We start from the raw sequence: 20844 nt of genomic DNA, 5'->3' as shown, positions 1-20844 counted from the left end.
CACTTGAATTTTCTTGCATTCACATTCTCCTCTCTGCTTCAAATATCAATTCTTCCCTCCTGCCTCCAAGGAAGGTATATTCTTCTGTGGTTAAACCCCTCCATCTCTATTTTTTATTCAGTTCTTCAGTTGGAATTGGGCTCTGCTGCAAATAGAAAAATCCCTAAGTAACAGTGGCTTTTAAAAAAAGTGTTTCTCTCAGGTGAAAGAAATTTAAAAGTAGGCTGTTGAGGGTTGATAGGGCAGCTCCACGAGTTTTTTTGTTGTTGTTGTTGTTCTCACTGCTATGCCCATCTCTAAAGCATGGTCCACATCCTTACGGCACAAAATTGATGCTTGAAAACCATCGAACACAACTTTCTAGGAAGTAAAATGAAGTTTAAGAAGTCAGACAGGGCCTTCTCCCTTTTAAGATGCTGTCCTGGAAGAAATACACAACACTTGATTTATATGTAATTGGCCAAAATTTAGTCATTTAGCCACATAAGGCTGCAAGGAAGACTTTAAAAGGAGCAATTTTTAGCTGGGAAGCAATGTGTCCACCAAAAAATCTGTGCTCTGTGACTTTAAGGAAAAATTGGTTTTCTATTATAAAGAAGTAGAGGAGAATAAAGTTGGTGAGGCGCTCATCCTTTCTCACCTCCAACAATAATTTGTTTACTTATTTCTTCATTCTCTTTCTATCTCCTCAAACATATTCTAGTTCTCCACCTATCATCCTGAAAGAAAACCAAAAAAATTATCTTGATTCTGGCTGTTCTCTTTCTCTAACTGCAATTTTTTTTTATCGCTCTCCTTTACAATTTCTTTCAGATTTCTTTTCTGCCACTACCAATCCCGAGACACCATCTCATTTAGATTATAGTTTCCTAACTAGTCTCTGAGTTTCTGGGGATACTTTTTATATATATATCCCTTTGCCCCAACCAAGTCTTTAAATTTTGCTTATATTTAACTTCACAAATCATACACAAGTGCATTACTGTTTAAACAAAAAGGCACAAATATTTCAAACGTCTCCCTTGGCCACGCCCATGGCTACATTAAGACCTTTGGATTTACTGAACAAATGAGATGACGGACGGAAAGTAGAGCAGAAGATGCGATTTTCCAATCTGTTCGCGTCCACAGGTACGAAAGCCCTCTGAGGGTTTCGCTGCCCTCATAAAGGTCTCTCCCAGCAGGAGACTTTCTCTGCTACAGCGTTAACTCGAACGCTTCATCCCGCCACCACTCGCTAGAGCTGAATGAAGGCCGGTACCAATTCTCGCGAGTTTCGGGATCTGCGCGAAAAACTTGAGCGACGCACTTCTTTGACGCATATCCGGGGCGCTGGAGCAGAGGGAAGCGGCGGTGGCTGCTGGGGTATCGGGAAGATGGTGGTCACCAGATCGGCGCGCGCTCAGGCCGACATCCAAGTCACGTCGGCTGAAAGCTCCCAGCAGAAGGTAGGAAATCCCAAGTGTCTCCCATTTCTCCTCGCTGCTTCACAGAGCGGCGCTCAGGCAGGTGGGGGAGGCTCGAGGGCCCGGCAGAGCGTGAGGAAGGCCGGTGGAGGGGGCTGGAACTGGCTGCGCGTTTCGGCATACCAGGCCCGGCGCTAAGCTGTGGTGGAAACTGTTTAGTGCTCACCGCGGTCCTTTAAGACAATTGTTAGTATGGAAGAGATGTTAGGTAACTTGCTTTGGGCCGTTCAAGTCCTTAACGCAGATGCACAGCTCAGAACTTTTAACCTTCCTGTTAATGTCTTACCAAGGAAGGTTAATTTAGGCCACCAAGTCCAATCTTCATTTAGTGGAGTTGGAGAGGAAGGTGGTGCTTTCACGTGGAGAGGCTGGTGGTGGCCCAGCACCACCTCCTTATGTCGTGGGGAGGCTGTGGTGACGCCGCCTGGTGGCTCTCGGTGGTGTTAGTCCACTGTCTAATTCTGATTCTGCGTTGAAGACAACAGAGCGGCGGCAATTCTTCCAAGTATGTAAAGGCAATGGCTGCGGCCGATTTCATGGATGTGTTCCTGAACATATCTTTGCTCAGTTAATGTTCCCCTTCACTCCTCTTTCCCTATATATGGGTCAGAACGTAGGTCCACCTAGCATATTTGACTTTGAGTAGAAAAAAATTATCTTTTTAATTGTTTGTTCTGCTTCCTGAAGTCAGATCCAGGACTAGGGTGAGGCAAGTGAAGCAAATGCAAAGTAGGATCCAGTATTTAAATTTTGGGGCCAGGTGCAGTGGCTCTTGCCTGTAATCCCAACTACTCGGGAGTCTGAGTTGGGAGAATCACTTGAGCCCAGGAGTTCGAGGCTGCAGTTGAGCTGTGATCATGTCACTGCCCTCCAGCCAGACAGGGAAATCCTGTCTCTTTAAAAAAAAAAAAAAAGAGAGAGAGAGAGAGAGACTTTTTTTTTTAGGTCATAGGCTTGGTGGCTTTTTTGTATTTTTATTTTCTGTAATAATCATGGGGGGTTTTTTAGTGCCCTCTTAAATTATTTTGCTGTTGGAGACTATACTTCAGTGGCTTTCCCCTTGTCCCAGCACCCTTGTCCCAGCCCTAACTAATTACAGTGTGTTTTCTTTGGCTTGCAGAGTTATGCTGCTGAAGAGATTCAAACGCATCCAGAAAGCAGGAAGGAATCTGTATCTGATGACCAAAGTACTGCTGAATCACAGACCACTGAGAAACAAAGTTCAATCCCTAGAACTCCTAAAACCAGAAAGAGGAAGAGAACTACAGGCTCACCACCAGAGGTGACTGAACCATCAACTGATGGAGAGATCTCTGAAGGAGACCCAAATTATTCTTTTGTATCTGAGCACCAGGAACCCATTTTTAGAGTAACTAGGAGAAGAAAAATCTTAATTGCATGCACTCCAGCATCCAGTGTTAGGAAAAGTTCAAAAATAACTCCAGCAGATGAGTCTCAGACTGAAGCAGAATCTCATGCTTCAGGTGTTTCTAGAATTGTGCTTTCCACAGAAATAACTACAAGAACTAGAAGTAAGGCTGAATCTCTGTCAGATCCAAGCCAAGAATCACATTCAGCAGCTATATCTGATGCTGAGACATCATGTTCGGATGTTTCATTCTCTGGAATTGCCACTAGGAGAACCAGGAATTTGCAGAGGAAATTACAGGCACAAACTGAGAAGAAAGATAGTAAGATTGTACCAGGAAATGAGAAGCCAATTGTTGATATACCTATGAATTCAGAAGATTCAGATGCCAGACAAACTTCTCCTATACAAGCAAGATCTCTTTCTGAGATTAATAAACCATATTTCTCAAATCATGCCTTTGATAACGATTCCTTCCACAGAAATTCAGAAAAAACACTAATAGTGCAAAAATGCCAACTTTCTAATGTAAGAGAGGAAAAACAGGCCAATGTTGCATCTTTTAAAGAAATAAGAAAGCAGCAGAATTATAAGGATTTGGATGAAGACACCAAAGAAATAATAGATGAAGGAAAAGAAATTAATGAGAAAAGATCTCAGTTGAAGAATCTTTCTGAACTTCAGGACACCAGCTTTCAGCACTCAGTTTCTCACTGTCATTCAACCCCCCAAAATAATGCCACATCAAAGCCCTTACTTCTTAACTCTGAGGCTATAATGAAATCACTAACTCAAACATTTGCAGTTGTTGAAGTGGACAGATGGAATGAAAAGAGGATAAGCACCATAAAAACAAGTGACCTGACAAAGTTTGATGATTGTGTTGGTAGTGATGATGAGGATGAAGAATCCACAGTTATAGGTGTTAATGAAGACATGAACAGTGAAAAGAATGTAGATCTTGAATGTGATACTAAACTATGTATGTCTGAGTTCAACACATCTCAGGATAAAGATGATTCTGTTTTACTAGTTCTCAGCAGTGATGAAAGCCAGCTGTCTGAAAACAATGAGAATGAAGAGGACACTGTGTGTTTTGTTGAAAATAGTGGCCAAAGAGAGTCATTAAGTTTAGACACAGCAAATACATCATGTGACGATGCGTTATTTGTAATTGACACAACTCCTGGACTGAGTGCTGATAAAAATTTTTACTTGGAAGAGGAAGATAAGGCAAGTGAGGTTGCCATCGAGGAAGAAAAAGAAGAGGAGAAAGAGGATGAAGAGAGTGAAGAAGAACCATCAGACCATGACAAAAATGAAGATGAGTTTAGTGATGAAGAAGACTTACTAAATAACACAAAGGCTAAACTGTAAGTTTTACCTTTATTCTTATAAGTAAATTTTATGTACTTCAAGTGGTTAATTTACCATAAAAAACATGAAATATTAGAAAGCATGGGAATTGAGATTGCCTTGGATTCTTTATGGATGAGCTCTTCTATTCAGCATTTCCCTCATCTTTTTGGGTAACTGTGTTAGTAATATTTTTCCCACCAATGATAGCTAAAAGTGCTCCTTTTGGTGATATATTATAAATTATCTGTTAAGATTTTTCTGCATGATTGTAAGAGCACTATAAAAGGGAGAGGAAAGTAACTTGTTTTTTTCCTCTGTTAATTGTAGAGAAATTGACAAAAGTATGAGAAAAATATCACCTATAATCCCTTCCATCGCCCATTGAAAAGCACTAATGTTTGGGGCTATTTTTTTACTTTCTCTTTTTTTGTCATAAACTTGTTTTTCCTAGGCATAGGCCTCTGCTGGCAGTGTGTATCCACCGGAAATATAGGCAGCCTTGTAAGGAGGTTTTTATTAACACATGCCCAGTCTTCACTCTAAGCCAATGAAATCAGTATTAGTAGGCACAGGCATACTTAATTTTTAAAAGCCACGCTCCTCCCCATGTTAATTTTAATGTACATTCAAAGTAAAAATTACTGCCAAGGCACTGCAATAGAATGATTTCACTTTTCCAGGAGAGGTTGGTTGTGCTTTCAGCTACTCAGTTTATCTGAATAATTGGGGAAGAAAGTGACTATAAGTCTGCATGTACTTGTTTATTAAAAGAATACTTCAGGCCCAGCATGGTGGCTCACGCCTGTAATCCTAGCACTCTGGGAGGCCGAGGCAGGTGGATCATTTGAGCTCAGGAGTTCGAGACCAGCCTGAGCAAGAGCGAGACCACGTCTCTACTAAAAATAGAAAGACACCAATTGGACATCAGACTGAGGTGGGGGGTGGGGGAGGGGATGGGGGTATGCCTACACAATGAGTGCATTGCGCACCGTTTGGGGAGTGGTAACACTTGAAGGTGCTGACTCGGGAAAGGGGGGGTGGGAAAAAATATGAAACTATTGTTTTTAACTTGCACTGTTCACTTAATAATTTATCATGAATATTTCCCATATTATTTCATATCATTGTACAAGAAATAATGTATACATTATATATACATTATGAGGATATACTGTATCTAACAAAATATACTGTTAGACTCAAAAAAAAAAAAAAAATAGAAAGAAATTAGCTGGACAACTAAAAATATATAGAAAAAATTAGCCGGGCATGGTGACGCGTGCCTGTAGTCCCAGCTACTTGGGAGGCTGAGGCAGAAGAATTGCTTGAGCCCAGGAGTTTGAGGTTGCTGTGAGCTAGGTTGATGCCACGGCACTCTAGCTCAGGCAAGAGAGTGAGACTCTGTCTCAAAAAAAAAAAAAAAAGAACCATTCAATAATTTAAGGTAGAGGGACCAGGTGTGGTCACTCATGCCTGTAATCCTAGCATTCTGGGAGGCCAAGGCAGGAGGATCGCTTGAGGTCAGGAGGTGGAGACCATCCTGAGCAAGAGCAAGGCCCCGTCTCTTCTGAAAATAGAAAAAATTAGCCAGGCATCATGTGGTGTGGGCCTGTCATCCCAGCTATGTGGGAGGCTGACGCAGTAAGATCACTGGACCCCAGGAGTTGAGGTTACTGTGAACTATGATGATGCCACTGCACTCTACCCAAGACAGTAGAGCAAGAATCAGTCTAAAAAAATAATGATAATTTAAAGTAGATTTCTCATTACATAAATACAGCAGCAGGAACCCAGGCCAACTGTAGAAGATTCTGATTTGGTAGCTCTGGGGTGTGACATTTACATATTTTTTAAAACACTCCTCTGGAATGGATGCTCATTGCTGTCTTAGACTCACTGGTTTAGAGACACTACCAAACACCCTTAGTCACCCAGGAAAACATTCTAAGTTTTGATAACGTGGAAGTTCAGAGTAAAAGAATCTGTCTTTCTTATTAGTTTTAGAGATAGAGATGTGTACATTTATTAATTCACTACCTGAAGTTGAGCTGAATTGCCAGGTATATTCCCTTCTCCCCTTTTCTGTAATTCTTTTCTTTATGAAATCTCTTGGCATATTATATGGCCTTAATCCTCTTAAGATAATCTGGGGAACAAATTTGGATATGTTCCTCAAACACTTTTTTGTTTAATTCATTATTTATCCAGAATTTCTTCTAAATGACTTAACTAGATTTAAAATACATATATTTGTTCAGTTTTTCAGGAAGTCCATTGTAAAAATAAGAATGCTTTTTTTTTGTCATTGACAATATAAGGGAAGAGAAAAATAAGTGATTTTTAGAATGCAATCTTATTTGTTTGTTTTGATTTAATTACATGATCTTTACATAATGGTTTCTCTTTCAGTCTGAAGTTGACAAGCAGCAGCATAGACCCTGGCCTGAGCATCAAGCAGTTGGGTGGTTTGTATGTTAATTTCAATGCAGACAAACTGCAGTCTAACAAGAGAATCCTAACACAGATCAAGGAGAAAAGGAAAAATGAGGTAAATTACATGAAGTGTCCTGTTAGGTTTTCATAGAACTAACCAATCACTTCTAGAAATTAGTCCTTTGGAAAACACTACAGTGAAACCCCATCAGCCTAATGTGTTCCCTTTTTTTTACCTCTTTCTAGAACGGGCATTTCTTTTTTTTTAAAAAATAAAGTCATATCTGTAAAAGATAATGGCTGAAAAATGAATTAATACAGGATCAGTATTCCTCTTGCTATACTTTTAGTTCTTAAGTTTTTAACTATTCTGGATCCTGTTGAGAATCTAAAAGCTGTGAGTGCCTGCCTCCCCCACCAGGAAAAAATACATATGTGCATATAGACATAAAATTATATATACAATTTCAGAAGAAATTACTGTTAGGGTAACCTTACTCAAACCCTTCGCTTTAGCCAACACCTTGCACTACTTTCTCCCAAATCTATATTTTCTAGTCTTGATGCCTCTTAACTTGAGATCTTTAAATCCAAGTGCCTGTTTGTTCATTTAGATATACTCAGGCACTTCACCTCACTAATTGCCCTCCTCCTCTTCCCTGTGTAAACTAGGAGTACTCCTTTTGTATTCTCCGTCCTTGTAATGACAGCAAAATCTCCTTTTTGCAGTCAATCAGCAAGCCTAGAGGACTTATCTATTCCCTCCTTTTCCAGCTGCTATCACCAGCTAGTACAGGCCTTTATTTCTCATCTAGACTACTCCAGTAGCTTCCTTATTGATCTTGCCTCTATCTTCTGTGTTCTTCAAGCAATCCTCCATACTTCTGCTAGATTTCTTTTTTAAAAAACCAATTTTGAGACAGCAGTCTCACTCTGTTGCCCAGGCCAGAGTGCAGTGACATAATCACAGTTCCCTGTAGCCTTGAACTCCTAGGCTCAAGAGATCCACCCACCTCAGTCTCCTGAGTAGCTGGAACTGTTAAGTGCACACTGCCAGGCCTGGCTAGACTTTCCCCTCCCCCCCTATTTTTTTAGAGATGGGGTCTCACTATGTTGCCCAGGTTGTTCTCGAACTCCTGGCCTCAAGCAGTCTTCCTGCCTCAGCCTCCTAAGTAGCCGGGATTACAGGCATGAGCCACCGCCACTGCTCCTGGCCCTAGATTTCTCTTTCTAAAAACACAGATATGACATGACATTCTTCTGCTTAAGTCCTTCAAGATGCCTCTCGACCCATATCCCTGACTATCATCTGCTCTGTTTTTGCCATTAAAGACTGTTGTGGTTCCCTGAACATACCCTGCTCTTTCCCAGGCCAATGCAAAAATCATAGACCACCACCCTTGGCAAACATTCTTTGACCCCTCGGTCTTTCCCCCAGCCCCTCTGTGCTTCTGTAACACCAGTGTAGATCTGATTCATTATTGATCATGTGATATAATTATCAATTTATCATCTTTTATCTTTGTATTTCTAAAACAGGATTTCTCAAACCTCAGCAGTACTGTTTGGGGCTGCATAATTCTCTATTGTGGGAGGATGTCCTATGCATCGTGGGATGTTTAGCAGCATCCCTGCTTTCTTCCCACAACATGCCAGTAGCATTCTCCCCTCTCCCCACCACCACCAAAAATGTCTCCAGACATTGCCAAATGTTCCCAATTGAGAACCACTGTCCTAGAGCCTGTATGGTACTTGACAGACACACAGCAAACTCTTAATCATTTGTTAAGTAAATATCATGCTTTCTTCTCTGAGTGATAGAAAAGCCTAGATTGCTGCTATACCACCCAAAAACTTCTAGGCCTGAACCTCAATTGAGTGACTGGTAATTTCTGAATTGATAATTTCAAATTTCAATCCCAAATTAATTAATACTTGAGCTGTATTCCTTTGAACTATTTTGAGAGTTAAGGAGCAGTCTTATTTGGTGCTTGTACTGGGAAAATTACTAATTACCCTGAGGCTCCTTTTAATCACACAGTTTCTGAGAATATTTAATAATCACAGGCAGGTAACAAAAAATGCAGAAATCATTTTGGAAATACTAACAGACGTGACTATACAAAATTTTAAAAACTTATATAAGTTTAAGCTGCTGAAAAAACTATGTAACATTCTGACATTATTTTAGAATCAATTTTTTGTGTTTATAGCTTTTGCAGAAAGCCATCATTACACCTGATTTTGAAAAAAACTACTCTGTCCCACCATATAGTGAATCAAAGCATCAACTTCAGAAAAAACGCAGAGTAAGTACAGTGACTTATTTAGAATGTTTAGATGTGTTTGTATATTTTCAGGTTATACAACATGGTTGTATGATTAAACTATATCTGTTGATCTATATATATTAAGCCAAAGAAAATTATTACAGATATCTAAAGGCTGTAGAATATGGTTCCATAAACACATTTTATATGGATTTTCACAGCTTTGCAGCCACAGTGGTGCATACATAGGTATAGCTTTTTTTTTTTTTTTTTTTTAACCTACCTTAAAAACAGTGATAGCCACCACATAGGGTCACTGTGCACACATACCTCATGGCTTATAGATACTGTTCATCAAAGGCTAGTAGCTCTGTTGAAGACTATTGTAGGGGATTTAATGAGAGAATAGAAACTATTTTCTTTGTAGGATAATGGAGAGTGCTTCTATCTGTCATTTCAACTAATAAGCATAAACAAGTTATCAGGAGAGCTTGGAGGAAAGTTGAGAATGGTACTCCAGTAATGTAACTAATATGAAGTACCTTGCCACATGGTAGACACTCATTAAATATTTGTTGTATGAATGAAATGAAATAAGTAAATAACTTGCTAGGAGTTTTTGAAAGAATAGTAATTCTTTGTTTTATTTTAGAAGTGGCTTTCTGAGACACCTGGATGCCTGAATAAAAATGTTAATGTTTACTTATAAGCCCTAGAAATGAAAATGTCTCTTACATAGTCTATTTTAGACAATAAAAATTGAAGCTGTCTGTTATTTTCCCAGCAGTCGACAGTTTCTTATGGAGATATAAAATAGATTTTAAGGAGCCCTGATTTATGAAACTGATAATGCTGTGCCTAATTTACCAGAGAAATCACTTTTTGTATTTACTTCCTTTGATAAAGATAATTCTGAAGGTAAATGTTTTCTGTAAAGTACATTTAGTACTTTATAGTACCATTTGTTCTTAATTCACAAAATTTTATGTATGTGTAACTTGGGGGGAAATGAATTATAATGTATACTCTTAGCTTTTTTACAATGTTTATTTTTGAAACCTGAATTTTAGAAAGAACGACAGAAAACAGCAGGGGATGGCTGGTTTGGTATGAAAGCTCCAGAAATGACAGATGAACTGAAAAATGATCTCAAAGCACTGAAGATGAGAGCAAGCATGGACCCAAAAAGGTTTTATAAGAAAAATGATAGAGATGGCTTCCCCAAGTACTTCCAGGTATGAAGCAAACAGAATAGTGGTGAACTATGGATTTTAGTTTGGAAAGCACTATAGTGATCTTTCTTTTTACTCTTAAAATAGATGAATATTTACAATGTGCATGCCTAATATGTGGACTTATCTGCGTAGGCCACGTAATAATGGCCAGAACCCAATTTAGATAGCGACTAGCTTGTAATGGGTTCCCATATAGCAAGACGGTGTTACAAATGGTAGGTAAGTTTCCAGGTCAGCTCTCTAAAACTTTGTGAACCTATAAGGTTCAACATATAAATGTATGAATAGTACTAGCTTAAGAGCAAGAGTCCATGCACGATGGAGGGAGAAAGAGGGAGTCATTTGTACCAATCTCTTTCTCTTTTCAAGATACAAGAGCATCCTCAGGCAAATTCTAAAAATAGTTTAAAATTTAGTTTTCAGATGAAAGTCCAGTTGATTCATCCTCCTGAAGTTCATTTCATTCTTGACTGCCATTTTTGTCGTTCATCTCTGGATTACTATAATAGTCTTCTGCCTTCTGCTTTCCCTTCTAGTCTGTCATCCACAGTGTAGCCAGTCATGTATTCTGAAAAAAAACAACAACAACAAAAAAAAACACTGTTCGTATTACACCTCTGTTCAGAAACTTTCCGTGATTCTTTATGATGTATAGGTAGAGTCTATATCCCTTAATGTGGCCCTAAATAATTTGCACCCAAAGCAGTTCATCTGCTCTTCTTTTGTAATATAGCCTTCTCAAGCTCTAACATACTCAGCTACTCAGTCTTCTCAGAACATGTACATACCAGTCCTTGCATTCTTTGACTTTGCATGTGCTTGGCTCTTCCTTTTTTTTTGCATAGTAAAATTTTGCCCATATAAATCCAAGCTAAAATGTCATCCTTTGTTAAACCTTCCTTACCTTCCTTAGGTGGGAGTGGTTACTTAGTCTTCAGAGTATCTATAGTGTTTGTTCAGCATGTTTTATGCTATAATTTTTTAAGTACCTGTCTGTGGCTCATCCTTAAGATGGTGGGCTCCTTCCTGCAGGGACCATGTGTTGTCTTTGTTTCCCTAACATGTAGCACAGTGCCTGGCACACAGGCAATCTATAAATTTTAGTCGATTGAACATATGAACAAATACAGAATAGTCACTAACTAGGTTCTAAGCTGGCAGCATTTATGATAACCTATGAGACCAAATAGGTAAGTAACAGAATCTGTATGTGTAATTCATTGAATTGGAAAGCCTAAAACAAAAAAAATTTCTATTATCTGTTCCACTTTTTTCCTTTAAACTGTTCGTTGTGAATTTACTGTAAATTAGCACTAAATTATATAAAGATTTTGGATCTGCTGTAAACTAATGAAGAAACATCATTAGTAGCACCAGTGTGCTGAGTCAGTGATTTATTTTTGCTTCAAAAAAAAAAAAATGGCAAGACTAACTTTACTATTGGTATAACATAAGTCTGTGTTTTCTATTCCTTTCTGTAAATACACTTTGTTGGAGCTAAACTGAAATATGAAAGCAACTTGGTGTTCAGATATTGCATGAATTGTTTCAATCAATTGTTCGTAGATGGGAACCATTGTTGATAATCCCGCTGATTTCTACCATTCACGAATTCCCAAGAAGCAAAGGAAAAGAACTATTGTGGAAGAATTGCTTGCTGATTCTGAGTTTAGAAGGTAAAGGAATTTATATTCCATTTTACAATGTGTACACTTTAACTCATTTTAAAATAACCCATTACACATTAACATGAATATATATTTTCATGAAAATAACAAAATAAAAATAATTAAGTGAATTTCTTTACTATCTGGCTTAATTAAAGACAGAGCCTCATACTTGCTTCTGCAGATACCACACATCTTGTGGCCTCTGGAAAACAGTAAGCACTTAGAGGAGGATAAATATGAAAAAGGCAGTTAATGCCTTATTATTCTGAAGAAAGTAGTTTTTACCTAATGGACCCCTTGCAAGAGTCTCTCATCTGCAGACTGTACTTTGTAAACCATTGGTCTTATATGTTTTTTAAGGTCCATTGGTCTATATGTCCTTATTTTTACATTTGTATCCCACAAAAATGTTCAAAACATTTGACATCTCCTGTTAAATGGATTAAATAGTACATGGGTCTCTAATGGCTGAAAGTTTTCAGAAGTCCTCCTAGTACAGTTGTCATTTTTTCCTCACTAGATTATAAACTCTATGAGGGCAGAGATTATAGCTACTAATACATGGTGGCAACTTAGTACACATGTGATGAATAGATAGTAAAAGTGCAACAAATTTTGAGATTCGGGAACCCCTTCCCCAAGATTATGCTAACTTCTTAAGTCTTGTGTGTTGTACTTCAGAACATAAAGGTTTGATTTTTCTTTTCAGGTATAACCGAAGGAAGTATTCAGAGATCATGGCTGAAAAAGCAGCAAATGCAGCAGGAAAAAAGTTCCGAAAGAAGAAGAAATTTCGCAATTAGGATTTACCAAGCAAAGCACAACATTCTACATCTCCCCTTTATTTACTTACTAAAGATGTTTTGAAAACTAACAGCCATTATCTAAATTATATTGGCCTTGTTAATATAGGGATTTTGGTTTGGAAAAAGTTGATTTGAGGGAGATTGAATCATGTGTCCCTTGGAAAATACATTTGCCTACAAAAGACACCCCCCCCATCCCAGGTTAAACTCTTTAAGGGAAAAAAGGAACCTCAACCATTTTAGGATAATTAATGTTTTTATAAAGTTTTCAATGCTTGGTTATTTAAAGAAAATCTAATTAAAAGATACTTAGGTATAAAGTTTGCTGACATGTTCAAAGAACTTTAAAAATGCTCAAAGATATACAAACCATATAATTAATACACAGGTTTGTGTGTGTGTGCGTGTGTGTGTATAGAGGGGAGATGGTAGATAGGCAGTGTCCTACAGTCAGCTATAGATTCAGATCTAGAAAGTTGGTGAAGTTGGGATGCAAAGATCTGCTTGTTTCCACTATAAAAGTCATGGTTGAAAACAAAGGAGTGATAAAAGTGTTCTTGGAGCAGATGTACGTTAGCCTAAAACCAAAGAACTACATGAAGCTGTAAGACAACTACTTAGAAAATTTGGGGTAAAGGTAGGAGAGCTGTTTTCCTTCCTTGGCAACTAAAACGGGAGGAATGTGATTTTTTAATCCAGATTCAGTGTTGTGTTCCAAATGAAACAGGATTAAACAATATAATTTTAACTTGGCCAGGAGGTGAAGTGGCCCGGTTTATCTCATTTCCAGTGACACAAGTATGCATCCTAGCTAAGCTGCTTTCTGGCACTCAGGGAGTGTTGGTCATTTCTGTTGATGCTTGGTGAGCTGTGGCTTCCTTTATGTCACTATGGGATCTCTATTTTTCCAGCATATTGTTTCCCCAAGATTTCAGTAAATATGAAATTTTGTATTTACTGCTTGGAGACACAGGCAACATAGTAATAGCAGAACTGACCGTAACATTCATAGGTGCAGGTGGGGAAGGAAGCCCTGTGTCTGTTTTCTTTCCTTTTATACAAAAACTTTTATTTCAAAAATACTGTCTTGCTTTCTGTTGAGTAAAATAAGGACCTGGCATGAGAGAATTAAATATCAAAACAGGAAGAAGAAATAACTGAGTTAATTTATCCTTCACATTTCTACCAGAAGGAGATGTTGCTAGTAGAACACTTCAACTTATGTTACTATGCTATAAGAACACCTAAAGTTGATTATTCAAAATAATGTTTCTCTGTATAGACAATTGAGCACTGACCCAATTATTCTCAGACTTACAGTGTGGACCATCCTATCTGCCATATGATTTTCTTGATAACTTTCTGATTCGTCAATACGGGAGCAGGTTGAATTCTACGCTTCAAAACTGCAATTACAACAATATGTGTTTTGAGTGTTTACTTTTAGTTAACATTTTAACATTCATGCTCTTTTTTTTTTTGGTCTCCCTTGATTCACTTTTAATTTTATTATATGTATTTTATAAGCCACTTAAATAACTTGGAACGAAGTATAGAGTTTTTTAGTAAATGTGAAACATTTACCTTAGTGAAATGAACTGGAAAAGTAAAAATCATTTAAAGTTACCTATTAACTATTGTAAGAAATTAAAATCAGTAATATTAATATGTACAGCTTTTTCATGTCAAATGTGATCTTCACAATTTTTATTTACTTCAAGAAGGTACATACTTATTCTAGATCTTCAAAATAGAGTAAAGAATAGTACCTAAAAAGTACACCTTTTAGTCTCTTTGTGCTTCTGGCCTTCTGTAATTATCTGGATATTGAATAATGGATGAATTTGTCTTTTGCTTTTTAAGCAAAGTTTCTGTTGAGAAACAGTTTTAGTGACTTTGGCCTGTGTCACTAAACTTAGTTCACCTATTGGAACAATTTTAAGAAGTAGTAACTAACCAAAGGTACCAGAAAAACATAAGGAATACAAAGGGTTCTTAGGGTATGCTATGAAAGAAAGGTCTTCAAAATACTCTGAGAAGATCTTGAAAGATTTATAAAAGAATGCTGTATTTATACCCCACCTTGTTCTGAATTGCTTTTAAGACAGCTTATAAAAAATGCCTACAAATCTAGGAAATTAGGGCTAGGAAAACGGAACAAATTAAATGAAGCCAGGGTGAAATTAACACCAAAACAAATCCATTGTTTGTGGTCAACTGGAAGGTTTTCTAAATTGTAAGGCTAGTGTATTATCCGTAAGACTTATTTGTTTTCATATATATGTAATACGTGTATATACATATACAAGTATATATATACAAATTTCTATATATACACACCCCAAAATGACTATGAGATAATGAGTTAGTAGAACAGAGAACAAGCCATAGCTTAATTCTGGAATGTAAGTTCATCAAAACTTCAGGTTATCTGTCACACCTGCCCTTCCAGCCAAATCTGCTATTTCTCCCAACTTCAATTGTTGACAGAAGGTCATCTCAGCTGCTTGAAACCCCCTCCCTCCAGGAGAAGGGGTTTCAAGCAAAGTGAGATGGAATGATATTAAACAACTGGCCCAGTGCCTTGGGTGATTGCTGGATGGATCATGACTTTAGTCCAGTTTACGTATTTCACCTGAATATAGTCCTTTAGGGTTGACTCTTGGTTTTTCCTTTAGTGAAATCTATCCATATTTAGCCACAGACATTCAAATCAAGATGGCCCTATAGTTCCTCAAGTTCAAGTTCATTAATTCTAGTTACCCTCATTTCCACTTCACCTTAGCCAATCATTATCATGGCCTTAGACCCATTACTCGAAACTGGTTCAATGGTAAGGATTTTGAACTCTTGACTATCCTAATCTTTTATCCTGTTAGTCCTCCTTTCAGTTCCCTCTAACTCAACCTTGGCTGCACTTTGGAATTACCTGAGGTGGCTTTACCTCCCACCCACAACATTTGGGGGTCCCAACCTCAAACATTGTGAAATCATGATCTCAAGCCTTTAAGCCACTCTGTATTCTCTTAATCCTCCACCATCAGGATACACTTTCTCCCTAACCAATGTGGACCCAATTGGTCATATATTTCAAAGATTCTTTGTATATCTCACTAGTTTCCTTATTATTGGTAGTCTCTTGATTTCTGTTACTCTCACCTACTAATGTCAGTTAGGGAAACACCTACTATTCTTTATCAGTCCAGATTATTGAGATTTGAGAAAAGTACCATGAAGCTACTGACTCTCACCGGGGTTATCACTGTTGCTCCACAAGCCCTTTATTCAATTTTGATTACTTTCCACCAATTTCATACATTCATTCTGCAAGTCAGCCAACACAAATAATTGAGTCTTTTACATTATTTAAGAAGGTACAGCAGTGAAGCTAAATATATTAATGGCTTCTACACTCACAAACCACACGGGATACAGGGTATTTCCATTCTCCCAGAACTCCCCAACTTCCACTCCTACCCTCAGCAGATTACCTTCTCTCCTCCTTCACCAAGCCAGCCAAGGCTTTCTAAGGCGGCCTTAACTTCTCATAACGCCACCAGTCTGGAGACACTATTTCTGCATGCATCCTAACTGCTATGTAGTCAATGCTTTTTTTCTCAGTCTTCATCTCTTCTGACCAGCAAATGTTATCTGACACGACTCATCTTCCCCTTCTTGAAGCTTGAGTTGCTCTCTGCTTCGGCAAGATCAACTTTTCTACTTCTATTGACTATTTCCTTCATTCATTTTCTACTCTGTCCACCACTTAAATTGTTGGTTTCCCTAATGCCTGCCCTTTTATCTTTTCTCTATACTGTCTGATTTGAATATCTTGTCCTTACTCTCCTTCAGCTTCTGCTCTGACCTCTGCAGAAGCCCCCAAGTCTCCATCCTTCCATCTCTTACCACCATATAAATGGAATCATACAATATGTGGTCTTTCATAACTGGCTTCTTTCACTTAGCATAATGTTTTCAAGGTTTATTCATTATTATTATTAACATGGATCAGTACTTCATTACTTTTCATGGCTGAATAATATTCCATTGAATAGATAACACTGCATCTTGTTTATCCATTCATCAGCTGATGGACATTTGGATTGTTTCAACTTTCTGGCTATTAAAAATAATGCTGCTATGGACATTCTTGTACATGTTTTTGTGTGGACGTATGTTTTTAATACTTTTGGGTATACAACTAGGAGTGGAACTGTTGGGTCATATAGTAACTCTAATGTTTAACTTTTTGAAGAATTTCCAAAATGTTTTCAAAAGATGCTGTACCATTTTACATCCCCACAGGCAATGTGTAAGGGTTCCAGTCCTTGCCAATACTTGTATTGTCTCTCCTTTTTATTAAACCATCGTAGTGGATATGAAGTGGTGTCTCATTGTGGTTTTGAACTGGAAAACTATTTCAAATAGTAAGATAATTTAATAAGATGACAGTATATAAAATTATTATTTACAATACCAAAAGCCTTCTTATGTACAAACAACCAGTTAGAAAATATAGAAGATTCCCAAAAAGATGGAACTATATAACAATAAAGTTAACAAAAAAGTCAAGATCTATATGAAGAACATTTAAGACTCCTGAAGAGCACAGGAGGGCTGAACAAATGAAAAGGCAAAGCTGTTCGTTTTTTCTCCCTGCTGCTCTTAAATAGGAAGAGTCAACATGAATTAGTTCAATTCTCCCTATTTTTATCTATAAATATAACATGACTCCAACAAAAATACCTCCTAAGATTAAAGCCAGACTAGCTGTACCTAAAACTCATATGAAAAGACAATATAGCATTGCAGTTTCACCCATAGATCCAGCCTTCCTGCGTTCCCATTCCCACTTGCTGCTTATCTGCTGAGTATCCTTACACAAATTATTTAACCTCTCTGTGTCACAGATGCTTCTTCAATGAAAGGAGATAGTAATATCTACCTGGTAGGATTGTTAGGAGGATTAAATGCCTTAAGACACATAAAGCAAGCCAGCCAGGTGCAGTGGCTCACACCTGTAATCCTAGCACTCTGGGAGGCCGAGGCCGGTAGATCATTTGAGCTCAGGAGTTTGAGACCAGCCTGAGCAAGAGCAAGACCCAGCCTCTACTAAAAATAGAAAGAAATTATATGGACAACTAAAAACATATATATATATAAAAAATAGCGGGGCATGGTGGCACATGCCTGTAGTCCCAGCTACTCGGGAGGCTGAGGCAGGAGGACTGCTTGAGCCCAGGAGTTTGAGGTTGCTGTGAGCTAGGCTGACGCCACAACACTCTAGCCTGGGCAACAGAGTCTCTGTCTCAAACAAACAAAAAAAAGACACATAACATAAAGCACTAATAGTACTTGGCATATAACAAATGTCAAGTGAGTGCTATTATTATTACTATGTGCAAAAAATAACTCAAGAATAGGTGGAAAATATCTTTTTAAAAAAAAGTAACAAGGGAGGACTAACCCTATTAGATATTAGGAATAACACAGTTCTGGTGAATCAAAATTAATGCAGACAAGTCAATTGACTAGAACAGAGAATCCAGAAACCCAAATGCATGTGGGAATTTAGAAAATTATAAAAGTATAATTTCAAATTTCATAGTGAAGAAAAGGAGTGATCATCATGATAGATTCTGGGACAAAACTCCACTCCTTACAGAAAAATACATTCCAGATGAAACAAAATAAATAAAACCATAAAAATAAAGCCATTACTTAAGAAATTACTTAATAATCTGAGTGTAGTGTGACCCCAAACCTGGAAGCCATAAAAGACTGATAAATCCAAATATATAAATTTCTGTAAGACAATAAAATAAACAAAATCAAAAGACAGAAAGACTAGAAAAGAATAATTGTAACACATAATACAAAGGGATGTTTTCCTTAATGTGTGAGGAACTCCTACAAACTAATAAGAAAATGACCAGTAACACAATAGAAAAATGAGCATAACTAGAGAACAGATAAATCACAGAAAAAGAAATACAAAGTACTCTATGAAAAGATGTTCATCTTCACTCATATTGAAAGACATGAATTAAAACTACAACTAGAAACCATTTTCCCCTGTTTGAGAACATGTGGGTTGTGGGGAAACAGGCACTCTCATACATTAATAGTGAGAATAAAATAGGTACAATCTCTTATGAGGGCAATTTGCCAATATGTATCAAAGAACGCACAAACGAACCTTTGGACCAGCAATTCCACTTCCTAGGAATCTATCCTACAACTGTACTTGCACTTGTGTACAATAATATAGGAACCGAGATGTTCACTGGAGCACTGTAATAAAATATTAGACACCTAAATTTCCAGCTATTAGGGGCTGTTAAATCATTGATTCTGTGTACAACGGAACAAGGCAGCTCTACATGTATTAATAAGTGAAAGAAGCAAGTATAGCATACTCCCAATTGTGTTTTTAAATGGATACATTTCACATGTATTGATGACATTAACAAATATACAGATACTGAGAGAGACAATAGATATAAAAAACTCTGACATGCACATAAAATAAATCCGAAAATACTTCCAAGACACCACCATGGCTAATAGCTTGTGGAGAGAATTGCAAGACTAGGATATAGGAATAACATGGTTGTTTACTTTTCCTTGTGCTTTGACAATTTTGGAATTTGTCTCTTTTGTGTGAATTACCTGTTTCATTGTTACAATGAATTTTTAAAATTTCATTGATTCCTTGATTTATTCGAATTTACTGAGGTGGAACTCTAACCTTACGCAAAGCTGAGTGTGGTCAGAAGAATGGTACAAGACAGGAATTCCTGCCTCGAGGAGCTGACCAGCAGAGTGGGCCTAGGACCTCTTTGCACGAGACTCACAAGGGAGCGGAGGGGGAGGTCTTATCAGAAATGCAGATTCCTGGGCCCCACTCCAGATCGACAGAATTAAGTCCCGGAGTGACGCCCAGAAATCTACATTTTTGACAGGATCCCACTCGGGATTCCACTGAGTGTTAATATTGAGGCGCTCGCGCTGGAAGGGCGGTCTAGCACAGCGCAGCACCGCGTAGGGTGTAGGCGTGTTTTCTCGTCCCTCCTCGCAGCCACCGTCTGGCTCCGGGCGTGGGGGCGTCACCCGAGACCCAGGCCTCCCCGCGCTCCCCTTTAGGCCGAAACCCCGAGGCCTCGCTTCGCTGTCGCCTACTTTTCCACCGCGCCGCCGCCGCTTTGGGCAGCTCTTCCCGGGACCCAGACCAGTTCCCCAGTCGGCTGAGCCAAGCCCTGGGCCGTCGAGGCCTGGGAGCTGAGGGGACGCGGGACCATGCCGAGCCATTAAAGGAGAAAGGAGCGTGAGAGTTGCTTGTAGTGGGGCAAGGAGTGGGAGGCGAGTTAAACCATTTAGGAGAAAGGGAGAAAAGAGAGAAGCGAAGGGGGTAGAAAATAAATTATAGGGGTGAAAAAACACCACGACTCCGCCGGGACTCGAACCCGGAACCTTTGAATGCCTCCAACCTCTAGAAGTCCAATGCGCTATCCATTGCGCCACGGAGCCACCTGTTGGAGTTTCCGCGCATCTGCCATATTAAGCCAGAGGCGACGGCCCCGCGCCCTCCCCACAGTTTCCTCAGCCGTCTGTGTCGCCGAGGCCCGGCCGCCGCGCTTAGGGTACTGCCAGCTGTCTCAGCCACTGGCCGCAAGCGCCCAGCCTCCCCCGGCAGCCACCTCTCAGCGAGGTTGGCGAGGCCCGCGAGCAAAGGACAGCCGCGGTCTGCCGGCACCGACTGATCCGTGTGAGGGCAGCCGCAGCCCGGTCTCCGGCCCGCCCCGGGCACCACCGTACAAATCACGGTCACGCCCTTCCCTCCTCACCTCCCTTCCTGTCCCCAGCGACCCTGCCTACCAGGTCTCTCCGGCGACCGCTCCCGTCCGACCCGGGCCCCACAGACTTAGGCCCAGGCCGGCCGTTGCGCCGTTAAGCCGGGCCGGTGACGCCGGACACTGACGTCGCGCCTTTGAGCGACCGATAGCGAGCGGCGGCCCCTCGGGCTGCGGGGCGTAGGCAGCGAACCCTCTCGGGCCCCGGGCTCTTCCCTCGCGGCCGGGGCAGACCCGCGGCCGGGACCGCCGCTGCGAGCGCGGGCCGCAGCGACGACTGTGTGCGTGCTTGTACGTGCTTATTTGCGCAGGGTGCGGAAAATCGGGGTTTGGGTTGCATTTCGCTCCCCACAGACCCAGAGCCGAATTTCTGAGGTATCCGG

At 39.5% G+C, this 20844-nt stretch overlaps 1 protein-coding gene and 1 non-coding gene across 2 annotated transcripts; one reads left to right on the top strand and one right to left on the bottom strand.

The window, feature by feature from the left end:
• Nucleotides 1-1366: 1366 nt before the first annotated feature.
• DNTTIP2 (deoxynucleotidyltransferase terminal interacting protein 2) lies at nt 1367-14064 on the top strand. Its single transcript, XM_069478231.1, has 7 exons — nt 1367-1448; nt 2587-4208; nt 6604-6742; nt 8841-8936; nt 9968-10132; nt 11699-11808; nt 12512-14064. Exons 1-7 carry the CDS (start codon nt 1377-1379, stop codon nt 12603-12605), a joined length of 2298 nt encoding a protein of 765 aa, XP_069334332.1. The 5' UTR covers nt 1367-1376; the 3' UTR covers nt 12606-14064.
• A 5989-nt stretch (nt 14065-20053) lies between these two features.
• Nucleotides 20054-20138, bottom strand: TRNAR-UCU (transfer RNA arginine (anticodon UCU)). The gene is given in 2 exon segments: nt 20054-20089; nt 20102-20138. It is a non-coding gene; the product is annotated as a tRNA-Arg (tRNA).
• Between the last annotated feature and the right edge of the window lie 706 nt (nt 20139-20844).

Source organism: Eulemur rufifrons, chromosome 8, assembly GCF_041146395.1.
Source record: "Eulemur rufifrons isolate Redbay chromosome 8, OSU_ERuf_1, whole genome shotgun sequence".
NCBI lineage: Eukaryota > Metazoa > Chordata > Mammalia > Primates > Lemuridae > Eulemur > Eulemur rufifrons.
Note: the sequence above shows the minus strand (reverse complement) of the source record. Positions and strands in the feature narration are given on the sequence as shown.

Bases quoted from the DNA above. Each gene is read 5' to 3' on its own strand.
- DNTTIP2 (XM_069478231.1), top strand. From the start codon at position 1,377: ATGGTGGTCACCAGATCGGCGCGCGCTCAGGCCGACATCCAAGTCACG. The intron at 6,743-8,840 runs GTAAATTACATG...TTGTGTTTATAG, and splicing joins AGGAGAAAAGGAAAAATGAG to CTTTTGCAGAAAGCCATCAT. The intron at 11,809-12,511 runs GTAAAGGAATTT...TTTTCTTTTCAG, and splicing joins GCTGATTCTGAGTTTAGAAG to GTATAACCGAAGGAAGTATT.